General features: G+C 39.1%; 1 protein-coding gene across 1 annotated transcript in view; it reads right to left on the bottom strand.

Annotated features, from left to right (window-relative positions):
• Positions 1–17,869, bottom strand: part of LAMA3 (laminin subunit alpha 3) — a 99,591-nt gene that overhangs the window by 57,768 nt on the left and 23,954 nt on the right. The window contains exons 9-24 of the mRNA XM_058029938.1: positions 17,682–17,813; positions 16,173–16,235; positions 15,052–15,093; positions 14,783–14,920; positions 13,809–13,943; positions 11,208–11,342; positions 10,770–10,816; positions 9,844–9,943; positions 8,605–8,657; positions 8,081–8,186; positions 7,043–7,142; positions 6,451–6,607; positions 4,433–4,571; positions 2,593–2,735; positions 1,231–1,331; positions 962–1,115 (exon numbers count right to left, since the gene is read on the bottom strand). Coding sequence (XP_057885921.1) covers positions 962–1,115; positions 1,231–1,331; positions 2,593–2,735; positions 4,433–4,571; positions 6,451–6,607; positions 7,043–7,142; positions 8,081–8,186; positions 8,605–8,657; positions 9,844–9,943; positions 10,770–10,816; positions 11,208–11,342; positions 13,809–13,943; positions 14,783–14,920; positions 15,052–15,093; positions 16,173–16,235; positions 17,682–17,813 — 1,745 coding nt within the window. The remainder of the gene's footprint in view (positions 1–961; positions 1,116–1,230; positions 1,332–2,592; positions 2,736–4,432; positions 4,572–6,450; positions 6,608–7,042; positions 7,143–8,080; positions 8,187–8,604; positions 8,658–9,843; positions 9,944–10,769; positions 10,817–11,207; positions 11,343–13,808; positions 13,944–14,782; positions 14,921–15,051; positions 15,094–16,172; positions 16,236–17,681; positions 17,814–17,869) is intronic.

Raw genomic sequence — 17,869 nt, 5'->3', positions numbered from 1 at the left:
AAAAATATTTCCAGGAACACAAAATTCCTACTATAGCAATGCTGTATTTTGATTCCCTACTCCCTGAAGAGCGAAAGCATCTTCTCCAGCAAACAATAACACTTGAAAAGCATCAAGCTTTTCTTTTAGGTTTCTTGCACAAAGTGGTTAACACAATATTTGATGCAAAATACTTCTAAGTAGTTAAGTGCTGTGGTTACAAAGGTTTTGCTTCAGTTGACTACATAATTATTTTAAAATTTTTCTCAGTATTTCCTTAGGCTACAAACACTTAAACAGGTAAATAATTCTGTCAACAGCCCCCTTGACTTCACTGCAATTATTCATACCAGTAAATTTTGCACATGCATCAGTGATGAAGCACCAGAGCCTGTGGCATATGAATATTCTTGTTGTACTTGATATTTTTGAAATAACTATCCAAGCACAGTAATAGAGGCCGTAATCATTTTACATCACTATCACATACTTGGTAAAATACCTTAGTTTTTGCCAAACACACAGCAGATCTTCTCATTTCATAGAACATGTTTTGCTTTCAAAGGACCTACAGCAGTTGCATAATTGCTTCTGCTTGTTTTTCAGTAAAGCAAACATTTTACCTAAGTGTAGCTATCTAAGAAAAAAAAAGATTAATTTAGAGTGATGCATGTATACAATTTCTGCTGACAAATCATTGTGTCATTTCTTCTGAAAAAGCCAGTATGCCTAAAGGAGAAGGATTTTTATTTAAGGAAATGCTTTTGCCAGAGTGGAATGTCCACTCCAGTCACAGTTATAAATCTGCCTACACTGATACTTTTACATAGTTTTGTGTAAAATGCAGAGCTTGGTGCCGAGTCAGTTTTAGGGATGTGCTAAGATCTGAAAATCCTGAGCCGTAAATCTGCAAGCATTTTAGTCTGGTAGGTTTATGCTCAACAGCACAGATGGGACTGCAATTAGCAGGCAGGAACCTGACCTCTCTTCCAGTGATGTGGGCCATCACTGGCTGATTGGGAGCTGGCTGTCGCACAGGTATTCTTCTGGATTCTCCCCCGTGTCTGAAATGCACTGCCTCTGAGCCAAGGACACAGGAAAATCTGTCCAGGGGCAGATGCTGATACAGCAAGCAGCTTACACCAAACAAAAACAAAAAACAAAACACAGGATTATTATTGTTTTCAAGTGCGGCAGGATGATAACAAAATAAACCAAGGCAGTGGTTTGGGCTGTAGCACATCTACTGACTGTTCTGCTGAATCAGGCCCGGGACGGGCGCAAGGCTCCGTAACTGGGATCTGCAACAGGGACGCCTCGTAGTAATCACTAGGTAACAGCACCAGATAATCCTAAGAACAAAGAATACAACAAATGCTAAAGCACTCAAATAATGACAAAAAAAACATCTCCAGGCTTTCACAATGTAACAATGAATAAAACCAATCACAGAAATAATTTGTGCAGAGGGTATCTCCAAAATCCGAGTGGGGCTTTTTCTGTTACTACTTGAGCCAATAACATCAGAATGTGTTTCCCTGACTCTGTAATTTCAGAAAGATGGCCTGAAGGCAGCTGCCCTGTGGTCAGGGAAACTCTGAAGCCACTCTCCCATCATGTGTTGTACAAGACAGTGCAGTGAAGGGAGCTTCCCTGCAGCTCTGTAACACACAGCCAGATGCCTGCAGTTTTCATCCATGAGTGCAATCCACAGGCACACATCTCAACTCTGGGTCACAAGCACACATCTCAACTCTGGGTGAGTTTTTGTTCTGCCTTGCTTACTTAAATTAATATATTAGAGCTTAAATATAACAACTGTTAATGTGAGAACATGATGGGCTAAGATTATCAATATATACCTTTTCAAAGATATTAGTGAAAAAATCCAGCACAATAATATTTCTCACTTTCAGCAAGAAATATGTTTGCAAGCTCTTTACTAGCACTTCATGTAGTATTCCATAAATTTAACACAGCCCCAGGCTTAATGACTGGAGACACTGCTTTTTATCCCTGTATGAAATATGTAAGAGTTTCAGTATGCTGTCTTTGTGATCATATTTAAGGTTTTTCATAAATTATCATCTCAAACAATTTCTCTTTCTCTAGCAATTTCCTGAAATTTTTCATTCACTGAAAAACTGAAAATTTTTCAGTTTTTCAGTGAATGAAAGCAGAGAAAAACAGGAGGATAAAAGCAGTCAGAAATTGACCTGCTCATAATGCAGCCCATTTTACAATACTCTTATGAAGATTTTTTTTGTCAACAAACTAAGGCCTTGGCTGAGCTAAGCTCTAGACACAAGATTGGATACGTAAAAATTACTAATTTTTGTGAGCACTTATGCTTTGTGCTGTATGACAGTAATATCTTATAATTTGAAGGTACAGATTCCATATAAGACTTAAAGTCTTTAAGGAGAAGAAAAATCAGAGCAGGAGAAAGTCAGAAGAAATAAGAGGCAGAACTGTAAATTTTCATAATTGTATTCTGTTCCTTTCACTAGCGCTGAATTTCACTTGCTTGCAGGGTTCTTCCCAGCAAATAACTCCAGAGCAGTAACTTCATGACAACCTTCAAGCAGTTGTTTTCCTCAATTGTTTTCTTACCAAGAGGACTTCCTCTGCCATTATACTGACAGTCCACGTGCCTGGAGCCAGTGAGAAAGGCTCTGTGGAGCTTTTTCCTGGGATTGTGATAAAAGCTGGCTCCTTGCTGGGTGGGAAGACAAAGTCTTTGCTCTGAGCAGCCCCTGCCAGAAAAAAAAATCAAGTAAAAAAAATTAAGTGACTGTGTAAAATGTCTCTACTTGCTTAGTGGGCTGGACTGATAATTTGGTCTATTAAACTTTGTTTGACAGGAGTTGATCAATAATTTTCAGTCAACATGCATTAGCAATGCACTCAACCAGACACAGAGCTATGCAGTGGTTGTTGTTTGCATTCTTATTACTCTTGAGCAAACTGGTACAGAAAAGCAGAGTTCTGCCCCTGCAATGGCCAATTTTGCAATATCTGAAAAGGTCACTTTCCCCTTCCATAATTTTCCATTCAACCTCTCACTGCACTGACACTCAAGATAGTCAACTGACACATTCTCGTGTGACTTTAAGTCAAATACTTCAGGTGTTGGAGGTTCTCAGCACCATCTAAAATGCTTACTTACAGACAGATAACTTCTAGGCAGAGATGATGGGCCAGTTGTGGATGCCCCATCCCTGGCAGTGTTCAATGCCAAGTTGGATGGGGCTCTGAGCAGCCTGGTCTAGTGGAAGGTATCCCTGCCCATGGTAGGGGGGTAGAACCGGATAATTTTTAAGCCCCCTTCTACCCAGATAATTCTGTGACTCTATGTACTACAGAAAGAAAGCTGTGGTATGTTTTGTCAAATAGAAATCATGAGGATCAACTGTTATGAATATTAAAGGTTTCCTCGTTGAAGACCCTGAACACAGACCAAATCTGGTTCCCTGTGTCCCAGACATTGGAAGCCAGTGATGGCCACAGATTTCTGCCACACTGCTGAATGGTGTCTGTGAAGTCTTCAGTTTTGTCTTACTTGAATTTCTAAAAGGATCTATAACTTCATTCCTCTCAATAAGGCAGGAATAGTAAGACACATAGGCCTGGTATGCCCCTACCATTCATAAGATATGGAGTACTTATCTTTTATCAAGGTCTGAAAGGCATAATATGTCTCTGAGGTCTGTAATCAGAACTTGGTAGACTGGGCTCATCATTCTAAACAAGCCCTACTCATTGAATGAAGGCAAAAACCACATTTAAAACTTGAATATTAAAGGCAAGTAAAACAAAGTGTTGCTACCCCTTCTTTAAAAGCTTCATAAAACCTACAGTTCAGAGCTTCCAAGTACAGGACTGAAAGTACTAAGTGTGGCAAACATTTAAAGAAACAAATGCTGATTACTACTGCAAGCAAGAGTTTCATGCAAACACAGCCACATCAACCACACAGCAAAAATATACAAGGAGAAGCCCAAAAGCACTGACACTGTTAAAAGTGATGCCTTTTAAGCAACATTAAAGACTTGACTTAGGTGCACCTTGGAAAGCCTTCTCTGATCTAACATTCACCTGAGCTGTTGCACTGCTGAGTTACACCTACCTGCTCCAGGCTGAGATTGACAAGCAGATATACGACCAGATAATGTTTCCCCTCCAGGGTTAATATACCTCAGGATAATGCGAAATAAGTAGAGGTTTGATTTTTCCACATTCAAAGTTATCCTCACTTCATTCTGAAAAATGGAAGTTAATAAACAAAAACAGCCATAAAGTGCTGAATTGAGGAACAGTCAGAAGCCATGCAAGCACCAGACTAAAGTCCTACAAGAAAAAGGCACATGCACAAGAGTATATACTGGAATGGCAATGCTAGTGAATGACAGAAGAAGACAGGGAAGCCTAGTGAGAAAATTATTTCACTTACAAGTATAATTAGTGCCAATTTGTTTTCCCTCAGCAACTGAGATCTTCCCTTTAGAGCTTTTTGAGCCCAGGCTGACATAGTGGAGGACTAGGTGGAAGAGCTTAGGGGAAGCCACAGTGATAGGCATAACCACCTCTGGCTGGGAAAAATAAAAAAGAAAGGGAAAAAGGAGGAATGGAAAGTACATTACTTGTTACTATCACCCAGAGAAAGAAAAACCACTTGGTAAAGACAAAAAGGCATGGGCAGCTTACAAAAGAGCGTAGAACAAAATCTCCTGTGAAATAAAACTCTTGCTGATTACCAGCTGATCCAGAAGGACAGAATGGCTCAACTAACATGTGTGTTAGTGTGATTCAGCAACAGTATTTTACTGTTATTCTCCCCACTGATGCCATAAAGGAGGCATATGGCTGTTGATATTCCTGCCTTTCCAAGGAACAGGCCACAGTCACTGATCCCAGTCTGAGATCCCACAGCATGCAGTCACCTCAGACTATCACTGAAGCTGCTGATCCTCTACCAGATCCTACAGTTGCTTAGAGTTGCAATACCAGGAATGCTGTCCTTGTCTTGGGGCTGAACTGACACCTCCAGACCCACAAAATTATCTGCATTCACACAGCCCCATTATTTAGTTTTCAGAAAAACTAAGAGACATGTTAAGGATCAGTGGTGGATTAGGAAAAGACAGCATTGGTGCAATCTCATGGGTTTGGTTTCTTTCTTTCCATCCAAAATCCTAAAGCTCCCCCTCGCTATCCAGTTCCCACCAGTTCATCCATCACAATCCACCTGCTGTCCCTTTCCAAGCTATTTATGGCATGGTGACGTCCTCACCACTGTGCTCCACTCCGCTTCCCCAAACACAAACATTTTCTCTGTTTCCCACATCTGAGAACAGAACAAAAAGCCAGTACAGAACAAAATGCCCATGGAAAAGAAATGCAAAAAGCAGCTGAATTAGAATGCAGGCATTAAGAAATCACAGATACCGAAGAGCCGCCTTCATTTACAAATGTGGAATAATACTGAGAATTCAAAACTTATCTGGGATAAAAAAAACAAGAGCAAAACAACAAAAGAAAGACTGAAAAATGAAGAACCTAAAGAAAACCATTGTGCAATGGTTATGTTCTTTTGTCCCATATAGTAATAGTATAGTAATTCAAATAATAGCTATAGTAATTCATTAGTCCCTGGACGAATGGAGGCTGGAGACAACTATACCAAAGCTCTACTTTCAAGGTGAGTGAACAAATCCCATTTAATACTTAAATCTACTGTTTTAAAATTCTGCTTCATTTGATGAGCAGTTAAATCCAAAGTCCAAAGAGCCCTTCTCAGAGAAATTACAGTGACTTTCTACCTGTGATTTACTTATTCCCTCAGCTATTGTTTAGTTTATTCATAGTCAGTCATGAAACTAAAATAATTGCAGCCAATATGCTCCTGCTCACAGCCTCTTTTACTGAACCACACATTTTCCTGTTTGCTGTAATGTGAAGGTATCATTCATAATGAAAGCCAGGACCTCTCTCTTCTCTACCCAATATAAGTCCAAGTGTAAGATGACTTCAGTGACAGCAGTTGGAATTTACCTGAAAATTTTGTGGATACAGACTGTCATGGACCTGTGCAATTCAAACTATTTAGCCAAGCATTAACCTTCTGCTGTTCCCACTGTTCTTGGCTTGATAAGAATTTCTGCACTTAGTATTATAGACTTTAAAGTTTTAAGTGTCCTCTTTACAGCTGTCTCACAAAAAAGCCAACCTCAAGGAACATTTCTAAAGAAGGCATATTTGCACAAGCAACATGCAAATGACCTGACAAAAATACCCACACTCACTAATCCCAACAGCAACATAGCGCCAAAGGGCTTGGATTAGTCAGATCCCGTCCTTTTCTCTTTTTTCCATGACCTTCCACACACATAGCAGTATTATAAAGACATATGTGCAATGCACTTTTGTTTTCATTTTCACCCTGAAGTCTTGAGTGAAATACCAGCTTACTTGTATAGAGGACATCTGTGCATATCCTCTCCAACTGAAGCCAGGAAATTCCTGAGGATCATAGCCAAACCGAATTTTCTCTCCTTGGACAGTAGTACCATCTTCAATCTCAAACTTCATGTGGTGCAGATCAGGAAAAAAATAGTTTTTTTCAGGCCTTTGAAGAAGGAAAAAAAACCCACAACAAATTCAGCAAAGAATTAGCAGTCATTTATGATCTACATCTAAGGGCAAAAAGCAGTGGAAGGGAGGTGAGGACTGAGGAATTCTGACACCAGTTCATAGATTCAAGACAGCTGGTAAGAGGGATGCAATGAGAATTTTCTTTCCAGAAGCTTTTACAGCTTTCATGTATTTTCCTATGCAACTCTTGATAGATACACAGATACATATTGCAAAACTGGTATTGGTTATTTAAGGAAACAAGTCAGAAAATCTTACTAAAATATAGGAAGAAACCCTCCCCCCCAGGAAAATTAATATCAATAGCCAGTGCAATTTACCAAGTTAATAATCAACAAACCCAGAATGTCACATGAAAGCATAACAAGCGACTGTGCTGAAGCTGTGCCAGGAGCCCAGCCGGACTCACTCGCGACAAGTGGCGCCCACGACGTGTGCCCTGCACTGGCAGCTGCCCCAGGGCTGGGAGCAGGCTGGGCTGAGGGATCCTCCAACATCACACCTGCAGCCTGGCACGCCAGCAGCAGAAGCCAACCAGAAAAGGAGAGGAGGAAGTTATCAGCAAACACACCATGGCTTCACCTGATTAAACACCATTAATGACTCGCTTCCTCCTCCCAGAGCCCTTTAGACTCTCTCAAGCACAACTTAATACACATGCATAAGCTGCAATTATTTTGAGCTTCCCGTGTTTGTGGCTGTTTCCTTTATAATTTCTCCTTAGAATGTGACGAAAGTCACTTTAAAAAACAACCTCAAATAATACACCCTGCTACATTGTTAAATGCAGGGCTGCAGTTTTGCAGAACTGCTACTCAGATGTGTTCCCAGCAAGTCAGAATTTCTGCAGCAATATCATAAAGAAAAATTATATTAAAAAAAAACCCACTAACAACAAAATCTAAAACCTAAATTACAAAAATTGAAAAGATGTTAATTCAAAGCCTGGTACCTCAGTATTTAATCTGACAAAACTGCAATGTATGGGTTCATATAATACACATATTTTCAACTGACCCTGGACAACAACACTGAATGACTTTCTACAGGAGACAGCACTTGTGGCACAAATTAAAGGACATCTCTAATGAGGTCTGTAATGAGGTATAATATGCTGTACTAAGGAACAAGTATGTCAAGACTAAAACTTTGAAGCTGTATTTAAAGTCTGAGTGTTCCTAAATAAGATTTATGTCCTAGTCTAAAAGCAGCCTGTTTTCTAAGACATGCACAAAAGGACTAGGAAGCACAGTGGTAACATCTGCCTTGTTCCTTCTCCTGCTGAAAGGCAAAAGAGGAGTCACAAGCAAGGTTACACCACCAGTGCAAAATGCTGTGCACATGAGTAATTCAAACATCCCCATTCTAAAAGTACTGCCTAAGGAATTCTAAAGACTTCTGTGCTAAGTGCAAATGTTCCACTATAGATGTTCTTTATTCATTTTACCTTGGCAGCCAAAATAATTCTTTTTTTCAAGAGCGTAATAACCAGCTTCACAAGTGTCACAGGAATCTCCACAAACATTAGGTTTGCAGTAGCATTGTCCATTTTCCTGTGAAGAAAATAAATTTCATCAAAATTGTTTCAGTACCTTGCCAGAACTTCAATCTCTCAATACTTTGAATTCCCTCTAATTCTAAAGAGGAAAAAATTTTTAATCTCAAAAAAAAAAAACAACAAAAAAACCCAACCTCAACCAAACACAAAAAATCCCCATTATCTGGACATTATCTCTGTCATTTATCATCTTCAGAGACAGACTAGAAAATACATAAACTCAAGATGAAAAAATTTTTTCAAACTTTATACACCCCTAGGATGCATAAAATTGATCCTTTCATATATAAAGATAGGTATTTTATGTTCAAAAGCAATAAAGAGTGCTAAGATTTCCACCTCAGCAAATATTACAATAATATAGCTTAACAATAATCAATTTAATTAATATCTTTCTTTTAATTTCTCTTTACCTGCTGACATTCTGCAACTCCACTTAGTGTTCCACTGACATCACACTGACATTCTGCACAGATGAAAAAAAAAAAAGACACCTGCATTTCATCTTTTCATGATACTTTACAGGGAAAAACCCCACCACCCAGAAACTGCAATTTTGAGTCAATGTGCCACAAAGTTGATTTTATTCTGCAATTAAAGGTTCAGAACAGCAGACTGGTATGAGGTGAGAAGAAAGAAGGAGAAAGAATGAAGACTTCTTAGTATGTGTGGTTTACTGGTACGTTTTAAAGTGATTTAACTTGTATTTGACAAAAAACAGTATTGATTTTGAATTTACAATTGTTTTCTTTCTTAGAAACATTCAGACAGTTAATACAAAACAGTGTCTTCCAGTCTGACTGGCAACCTTCTTTTCTGCAATGCCACTCTGGGACCAAATCAACTCTCCATATGAAACAGAAATGGAGAAAATAGTGCAGGGAGGAACTATGCTGAGCCAGAAGTTTGGAGAAACCCAGCATCGACTCTGTGACTGAAAGTAGAGAATTACATGGAAAACGCAGTTCATAATATTTGAGGAGTTGCTAAGTATTTAGAGATCTAAAGTAAAAAATGTAATGATACTATTATCAGTCTAAAGCTACTCATCCTAAGTGGCTATTGTGGTGGAATCTGTTCCAAAGGAAACAGTAGGAGAGTACTTTAAAGATTTTTAAAGATTTTTAAAGATTTTTTTTTATCTTTACCCTTTTTAATCTTCATTAATTATTATTATCTGCCTTAAAAACACACTCTCCCTGTTGGAAAAATGGACAATCACAGCTTATTATACAGATAAAAAACAATAACAGATCTGTCACACCCTGAGGCCACAAGAAGGCTTTACACTCCAAGCTAGGATATAACAAAGTGAAAAAGCACTTTTTTCCCCTCAAAACAATGAGCCAAATTCTGGTTTCAGGATTACAGGTAAAAATCCTGTCTTGCCCCAGTAGATCTGCCATAGGGCCCCATGAAGTAAACATCATTGGAACTTCAGAGTACACCCTGCTTCAGCACTAGGAAAACACCCAGGAAATTATGGCCTGGTTTCTGAAAATAACTGCTGGTATCATGGGTTTACAATTAAGCTGTATGAGAAACATGCTGTTAACAAGAGTTGTGGAAGTCACAAAGAGCATCACAGACAGTGTCAGAGAACAAAGATGACTACATTTCATAAGCCAAAGAGATATGCCATGAAGCCATACCTGTACATCCCTCAGGGTTTTCTTTGGCCAGGTTCCAGTACAAGGGTTTGCATTTACTGCAGGTAGGACCTTCAACATGCTGGAGACATTCACAATATCCCTAACAACAGAAAGGAGCTAATAAGGGTTTGGCTGCTCCATAAAATAACTTACTGATCTTTAGTACTAAGAAAAAACTAACATTGTTAAGAGCTCATGCAGTTTACTGACTTTTACAGCTCCATGGATCTCAGGCTGATTCAGACATCTTAGATTTTTCTGTCTGGTACTATCAGCAAAGGATTGTTTCACCCTGCATATTTTTTATGTATCTAATTTATTCTAAGGGTCCCAAAGGACGTACTTTCCAATTCTTTTATAGCCTTATTAGAAGTGCTCTAAAATATTAACTGGTTTGTACAAAGAATAAACCCCAGTATTTCCTTAAAAACACTAATTCATTTTCATGTTTAATCTTTTCTTTATTGGTGGAAGACACCATCTCAAGACACTATTAAGACACCAATAATAACCACCATCGCATTAATAACAACAATAGTGGAATGGCAACAAAGATGCAATGATTTTTCAAGAATAATTTGATGCTGAAAGGCCTGTTGCAACCCAGACCCAGAAGGTCTTTGAGACATGCACAGGCTTATATCTTCATGCATATGTTAGTGTTAAGAGTATACCAAAAAGACATAAACAGATTGCATATCCTATATATAAAAGATAAAAAAACCCCATCCTTGACAAGGTTTCGCGCTGGTATGATCAAAAAGCAAAACACAAAGTTTATTTCTACTCCTACTCTTCAAACAAGCTCCTGCAATTCTTTTAGAGCCTAAGAGCAGACCTCAGGGCTTGAGTAATGAGCTGGATGTGTTCAGCAAAGACAATGAATGATTAACATACACTGTTAGCAGCTGGGGCAGAATACTTACAAAGTGAGAACCAATGCTACCTGCAGGGTCACACTCGCTGTTGACACCTTTATAAAACAAACACATTGAAAGATCTTTTGAAAACAGAGGCTGTGGAATGTAGTAGTGCAGAAGCACAATGTAGCCGGTGTGAGCTTGAAAGGGCTTTTTAATACAGTTACCTTGGAGAGACTCAAATACTTTAAACTCCAAGACAGCAGAAGCTTTTAACAATGATTTTTAAACGTCTATTTAGCCTGATTTTGGGTTTGTATGCAAAGCATTCACTTAGAAAAATAGAGCATTAACCTATGGAACTGACAGATATTTTCTTAAAGTTCCTGTGCCATCAAAATGGAAATCTTTCAACTGGAAATATATTTGAGAAGATTTATTTTCTTTGGTGTTGCAGAAATAGGAAGGAAACCCCCAGCAGAAGTAGGGAAGGCTTTTACTCACGCAAGCAGTTGGGATAGCTGTGATATCCCGGAGCACACTGGTCACACCTCAGCCCAGCATAGTTACTACGGCATGGACACTGCCCTCCAGGACCACAGGTATTCCCCAGTGAGCCAATACCATCACAACTGCATGCTGCACAGAGGGGAAAAAAACCAGATGCATGTCTAAATCTAGAATTTGCCAAAAAACTTACCTTTGAATGTAAATGTTTATTCATTTATGTTCAGAAAACCAGACAAACCATAATTTCACCAGCAAAAATAAATATCCCAGAACAGTTATTCTGCAATTGTGTCCTCAACCACTGATAATCTTGGTTCTTGCAGTTCTGTAACTCACAGCTGAGAGATCTGGTTTGATGCCTTGCAAAACACATGTAAGGGACATAAATCCATCTTACATTTGGGAGGAATGTCACATGACAGAAACACTGGAAAAAAATCTTTAAAAAATATATTCAGAGCATGTTGACAACTGTAACAGCGAACTTCTCATGGAGTTATCACTATTTTGGGCTAACAACTAAAGACAAGACCTGCTATTTCCTTGAGACGATGCTGCAATGTTCCACAGGGTCACACCTCACAGGTACAGGAATGGGACCCCATCTGGGCATCCCAGCTGTCCCAGGTACAAGATGAAGTGCTGCAGTTAACCACTTGGATGTTATGCCTGCCAGAAATGGCTGGCTGACAGAAATACAAGGCAAACATTGTCTTCTGCTACATGTTCATGTTTCTGGTTCCCCCTTTTGGTTCCTCTTTCTGCTGCAGTCAAAGACATCCGACTTTGCTGTGTTTACTTTAAAGATGCTTGGAAAGACACAGGGCTTGCTAGGAAGTCAGTGTAAGAGAAATATAAACACTGAAGCTTCCAAGGACAATACCTACACTAGAGAGCTTCACCATTTGACTACCATATAGCATTCTCTCCTAATTTTAAGTATTAGTGTTTTGTTTAAAGGCTTTGTTTTGATATCACTTTATTTGAATAAAGCTTCTATTGAGTTCTACAAGTCACGACCAGAGAGATTAGTTCTAGTCACAGCAGCCCAAAAAATATAAATCTCTCTTTTTTTTGAAGATGACAATTCCTTACAGGAATAGCAGGCTGGGCTGCTCACTTTCCCCCACAGCTTGCAGCATGCTGTGTTAATTTATGTTTAAACCCATGGCAGCTCACTTTAACTGAACAAACTGTGAACTGCAGCAGTTCTGAGTAATCTGACTGACTGTGTTTTCAACTATTTTTATCTGTCTTTCACAATTTGTTTTTGCATGCTCTTTTAAGCTTTTATGTCTCTTTTCAGCTTTTGGTGTTCAAAGATCAAACATATTCAATACAGGTTTGATTTGCTTTAAGGTCGCTAGTTGATTTTGCTCTAGGAAAAAAAAGGTTATTTTAAAACCACTGAACAGTGTGTACCAATGCAGAATCCTGATTTTATGTTTTTCATTAAAAATGTTCATCTATTCCAGACCATAAAACCCACAATCAAATGGTGTTTCCATATTCCACCCATTGTGCTTGGTAACACAACACAGCCCATCTTTGCAAGGTGCCACAGTTTAACTCCAGCTGGCAAATAGGTACACACAGCCACTTACACACCATCCATGGGATAGGGAGAAGATGGGGAAGAAAGGTAAAACATAGCACTGTACACAGTCCTAGGAATAAAATTAACTCTACCCCAGCTGAAACCAGGGCACAAGGGCATAAAGAATTCTACTGTCTCTTTATAGGAGATAAACAACTGTATAAGCCCAAAGGAAGAAGACTGACATAGTCAACAGCCAAAAATAACAAGAGAGAAGAAAGCAAATCATAATTTTATACATAAACCTTGTTAATCAGCACAGGAAAGCACATACCAGAACTCTGCAATATTCTATATTCCTTCTCAATGGAAAAATCACTAAGGATTAAGGGCCCTCTCTCTCATTCACTTTAAAGGCAGACAAAACTTAGGGCCAAGTAGGATGTGATGGGAGTCTTCGTACACACACAAGACCCTTATGATACTCAAAAGTTATACTCCATTAATTTCCTTGTCTTGTAAAAAAGCAGGCTAGTCCTTGGTGGGAAACTCCATAGAGATCTTTCATGTTTCACGCCTACATGGACATAGGTTGGGTTAGCTCCTGTCAGATGATCTTAAAACGAGTGAGAAACCACCATGAAGGGCAAAATAAGAGCTTCAGATTTTCAGAACAAACTTTGGTACCAAACAAGGTCCCAAAGACTCTCTGCAAAAGCAGACCAGTGCTTCACAGTTCTGCTGTGCTTGTTCCTCAGCAGTCAAGCGTGCCCTGTTGCTGTGGGCCTCCATGTGAAAACAGCTCTCAAATGCTTTGGTTATTAGTAACACAGTTGTGCTGACTGAGAGTACATCAAACAGTCTGACTATGAGGGTAAAAAAAGGCCTGAAATTGGAGAATTAAAATATATGAGGATTTCACTGTAGAGCACAAGAGGGAGTTTCCGATTTATTGCTGTGAACAGTAAATGGGCAACTCTGGCTGCTGTCCTGGAAAGCACTGCTGTCTTTCTTTTCAGGGCCCTGTTTGATGCTGTACGTGCAATCAGCAGCCTTACCTTGACAGGCAGGGAATGAGTGGTGGCCAGGCTGGCAGCTGTCACAGTGAAGTCCAGCCACCCCTGAGCGGCAAAGACACCTCCCGAGAAAATCGCAGACTTCGGGCTGGGTACCCATCAAGTTACATTCACACACTGCCAATGAGAAAAGATATTTCAGAGGCAGCCTCTGTACAGGCTCTCTTCTTTTATCTTTCTTGAAATAATACATTTGAAGAAAAACAGCAGTAAAAGCAACTCCCTGCTCCCTGATGCTCAACAGTATGACAATTTTCCCATCAGATTTATATGGATTCATAACAGCTTTTATGGATTGCTCACGTCTGTAACAATTCAGGAACAAGGAAAACATTAATGAAAGAGCAAGGAAGCTGGCTCAAAGTTCAATTATCAGTGTCAAAGCACTACACTTGGCCTGGCCCCACTGAGAGTCTGATTTATCAATTCCAAGTGGTTTGCCAACTATTGAGAGTAGTTTCATCACTTCTGGGACTGAAGCAAAAAATTAATGGTTTAGATTTATAGTCTCAGGTGGGAGTGGTCAATAAATAGCCTAAAAAGACAGTATAGAGACAGCTATTAAAGTTCAAAACCAGTCAGTTTTATAGTATTGATTAGATAGGGTAGCTTTGTGCATCAAAGTGAGGTTGCAAACTCATATTAAGTACGTTTTTTTAAAAAAAACCTCCAAGGATATGTAACAGAAATATTTCCAAATTTATTCTAAGTTTAATCAATGTTACTAAATCCAAGCACAAACTAGAGTCTGGCAGCTGCATCAAACAGCAGACAGCAACCAAGGAAACCGGGAAATTTTTAGATCAAAATCTCCCCTCATCACATTACTCTTCTTTGACTTTTGTGAGTTGTGGGAGAGCCTGTTATGAATACATCTCCATGGCAAAACAACTTCATCCTTCAGTATAAAACTTGGTGTTTTGGATATGCTTGCCAAAAGGGAATGCTTGGCTTACCCTGGCAGAAGGGGTACTGAAAATAGCCAGCTGCACAGGTATCACAGGAAAAACCCCCAAATCCCGTTCGACATCTGCACTGCCCAGTACTTCCATCGCAGTCACTGCCCAGCACTCCTGCACCATGGCACTGGCACGCTGAAGAGCACATTTGTAAAGAAAACATTTACAGTATTATGATCTTAAAGTTCTTATTTCCCTTGGAAGGCAAAGGTTGGCATTTATCCTGGAGCACAGGCTCCAAGTGTCAAAGAAACTACGCCACTTACGCAGACACTGAGGGCCAAAATATCCTGGTCTGCAGCCTCCTTCTAGTTAAAACAGGAAAGGAAAAGAAAAAAACCAAAGTGAGTGCATATAATTCCAGAATTCCTTGTAATTTTGCAGAGAAAAATAGATCAGTACTTAGTAAATATTACTCTTGAACAAAAATACCCGATTTGTCTCAGTCTTACATGCAAGACCTCATTCAAAAAACCACAATTTGTAATTGTGTTCAGTCTGACAGCAAAAATTTACAACTTCTACTAAAACTTCCACTTAGAAGCAGCTGCCTTTCTTATGTCTTCAAATTCAGATGCTGCTCGCTGAAATGGTAAAGAGCTCAAGATCTGTTTTCTCCTGTTATATTTATTCACTTTCCTTTGGATTTTTTTTTTCTTCTTCCTTTTACAAATTCATGAGAAAAGGGGATACACAACAGAGAATGCCCAGAGGCCAACCAGGGCAATTATTTTGGATGCCATACCAAGGTGAAGTGCATTATATGTATGCAAGTGATTAAGTGCTAGTTGTGATGGTCTACATTGCACAAAATGATAATATAGGCTAAAAAACATAAGCCCACCAAGGGAATCATTGTATGGATTTCAGGCAGCTTTTCAGAGGGCTAAACAAGAAATACGAAGCTTTCTTAGAAATCAAAGTCCTTCGCTGCTAAGGGCAATGTCACATTTGCCCGGTGACAGAGGACAGTCCAGAGGCAGAGGCCAGCTAGCCTCAAGAAAGAGATTTACACCACAAAGCAGTGGTTGTCATGTCAGGAAGTTGTACATGTCAGAAACTCTTGATGGATCTGTTCTTAAGTGCACCAAACAAGATGGTCAGCTCCTCCTGCAGATGTTTGCCAGAGGGTCACCAAAGTTATTTGGATCCATAATTCCTCTGGAGTCAGCCCACCTAACTGTTTGGTATAAACATGACAGTATGATGAACTTCTGGCAAGAACAAAGGTTCTCTTGAAAGATAAATACAAACAGAGGCAAAATTATTACCTAAAAATCAACTTAATCATTCTATTATTCTACAAAAGAGCAAGCACCACTGAAACAGTAAAAAACAGCAACATGGGGAAAAACAGTGAAATAGGGAAAAACCACTGAGAACTTGCCTATTATGTCACCAGCCACAGCATCACTTGGAACTGAAGAAGTAGAAGGATATACAGGAGTATCTTTAAAACAAAAGAAACAGCAAGGATCATTGGAAACAAACACATTAAATTCATTAAAAATCATGACAAACAATGAAGTTATCTACCATCAATACAGAGAGCATGATATTCACATGACTCTAGTAACCAACTTCAACTTACTTTTCTTTAGTTTTCTTAGAAAAGAGGTAAGAGACATTGCACTTTTGATTTCCAATTCAGATACAAGGTTCCCTTCCCAAAAAAGTAGTAGGAAAGGCCAGACATCATTTGGAAATGACACCAGGTTGCTTTCATGCTCCTTATCCTTTTGTGCAGAAAGCTTTCTTACACAAGACAGCATCGGGAAAATTACCTAAGGATTTTTTGTATTTATTTCATATTTCCTGCTTCCAGCTGAAGGTCCATCTCCTCCTATATGGCATTACCACCTGCTACATGAACTGTCATAATTTATGACATGTACATCTTATGAGCTTTTATTTGAGAGTCCTCCAGATTGTCTTTTCCATTCTTAAATTTTCTGGCATTGAGATAGGATCCAAACTCAGTGAGCTACACACATCAGTGGGACTCAGATCAATGTCCACCTGAGCTTAACTAATTTAAAAATGCCAGATTTCAATCAAGAACATTTATGAGATGTGATAATCTAGAATGCAGTGTACAGACAATATTCTATCATAGCCATTGAATTCAAACAACATTCAATTTTCACAGGGTTTCTTTTTTCCCTTGTTTTGTATTGTTTTCCCTACTCTTGTGTTTCTATTTGGTACCTCTCTTCTAGTGAGACCTCAGATCTTGTCCCACCTCAACCTTTTGTTTTTATCAGCTATCAAACACATGTCTTTTTCCTGAAGGCACAAAACACCCCACTGATGCATTTCTGCAATCCTTTCATGGAGTTGGAAGCCTTTATGCAGCAATCCTGACGCTGTGTTTTCTGCTCAGTTATTTTGTTTTTATGGGAAATATTTATTTATTTTGTATTTATGGGAAATGCACTGTTCATCAGAGGCGGAAGTTCCAAATCCTAGGAGGTGTCAAGGAGAACATATACCCTTTTTCTCCCCTCTCAGTCATTACAGTCATGTTCTACTTCTCTGTGCAGGTGGTCTTTATCCCTAAAAATCTTGACACATGTTTAAACAATTTGTCCAGGGCTTTAGGACTGGAGTTCACAATTCACTGATTCACAGCTCACTCATCAGGCTGTAAACCTGATGTCTCAAATTATTTCAGAATTGTGAGAACACAGCACATTCTCTGTTTTTCAAGTCACTATCATTTTGTTAAATAACCCAACTCTTTTCAGTATTGTAATAACTGATTTATCAGAACACATAAACATAAGAAGCTGAAATACCAGATGTTTATAAACCAAGTCAAGAGCAATGAAAACCATTAATTCTTTAATTCACATTTAAAATACAGAAAAAGAGGCAATTTTACTTGTATACTTACAGACACAAAATGGATAACCATAGAATCCATCAGCACAGCGTTCACAGTGGTCTCCCTGGAAATTCTGCTTACAGAAGCAGCGGCCAGACCCTTCCTCACAGCCATCTGCATGCTCCAAGTTACAACTGCAGGCTAAGTAAAAGTACCAGCAATTAGGCACTCTTCGGAAAATAATCAATTTGCCTCTT

Source organism: Melospiza georgiana, chromosome 1 (genome assembly GCF_028018845.1).
Source record: "Melospiza georgiana isolate bMelGeo1 chromosome 1, bMelGeo1.pri, whole genome shotgun sequence".
Taxonomy (NCBI): domain Eukaryota; kingdom Metazoa; phylum Chordata; class Aves; order Passeriformes; family Passerellidae; genus Melospiza; species Melospiza georgiana.
The sequence above is the reverse complement of the archived record's forward strand: the minus strand, read 5'-3'. Positions and strand labels throughout refer to the sequence as shown.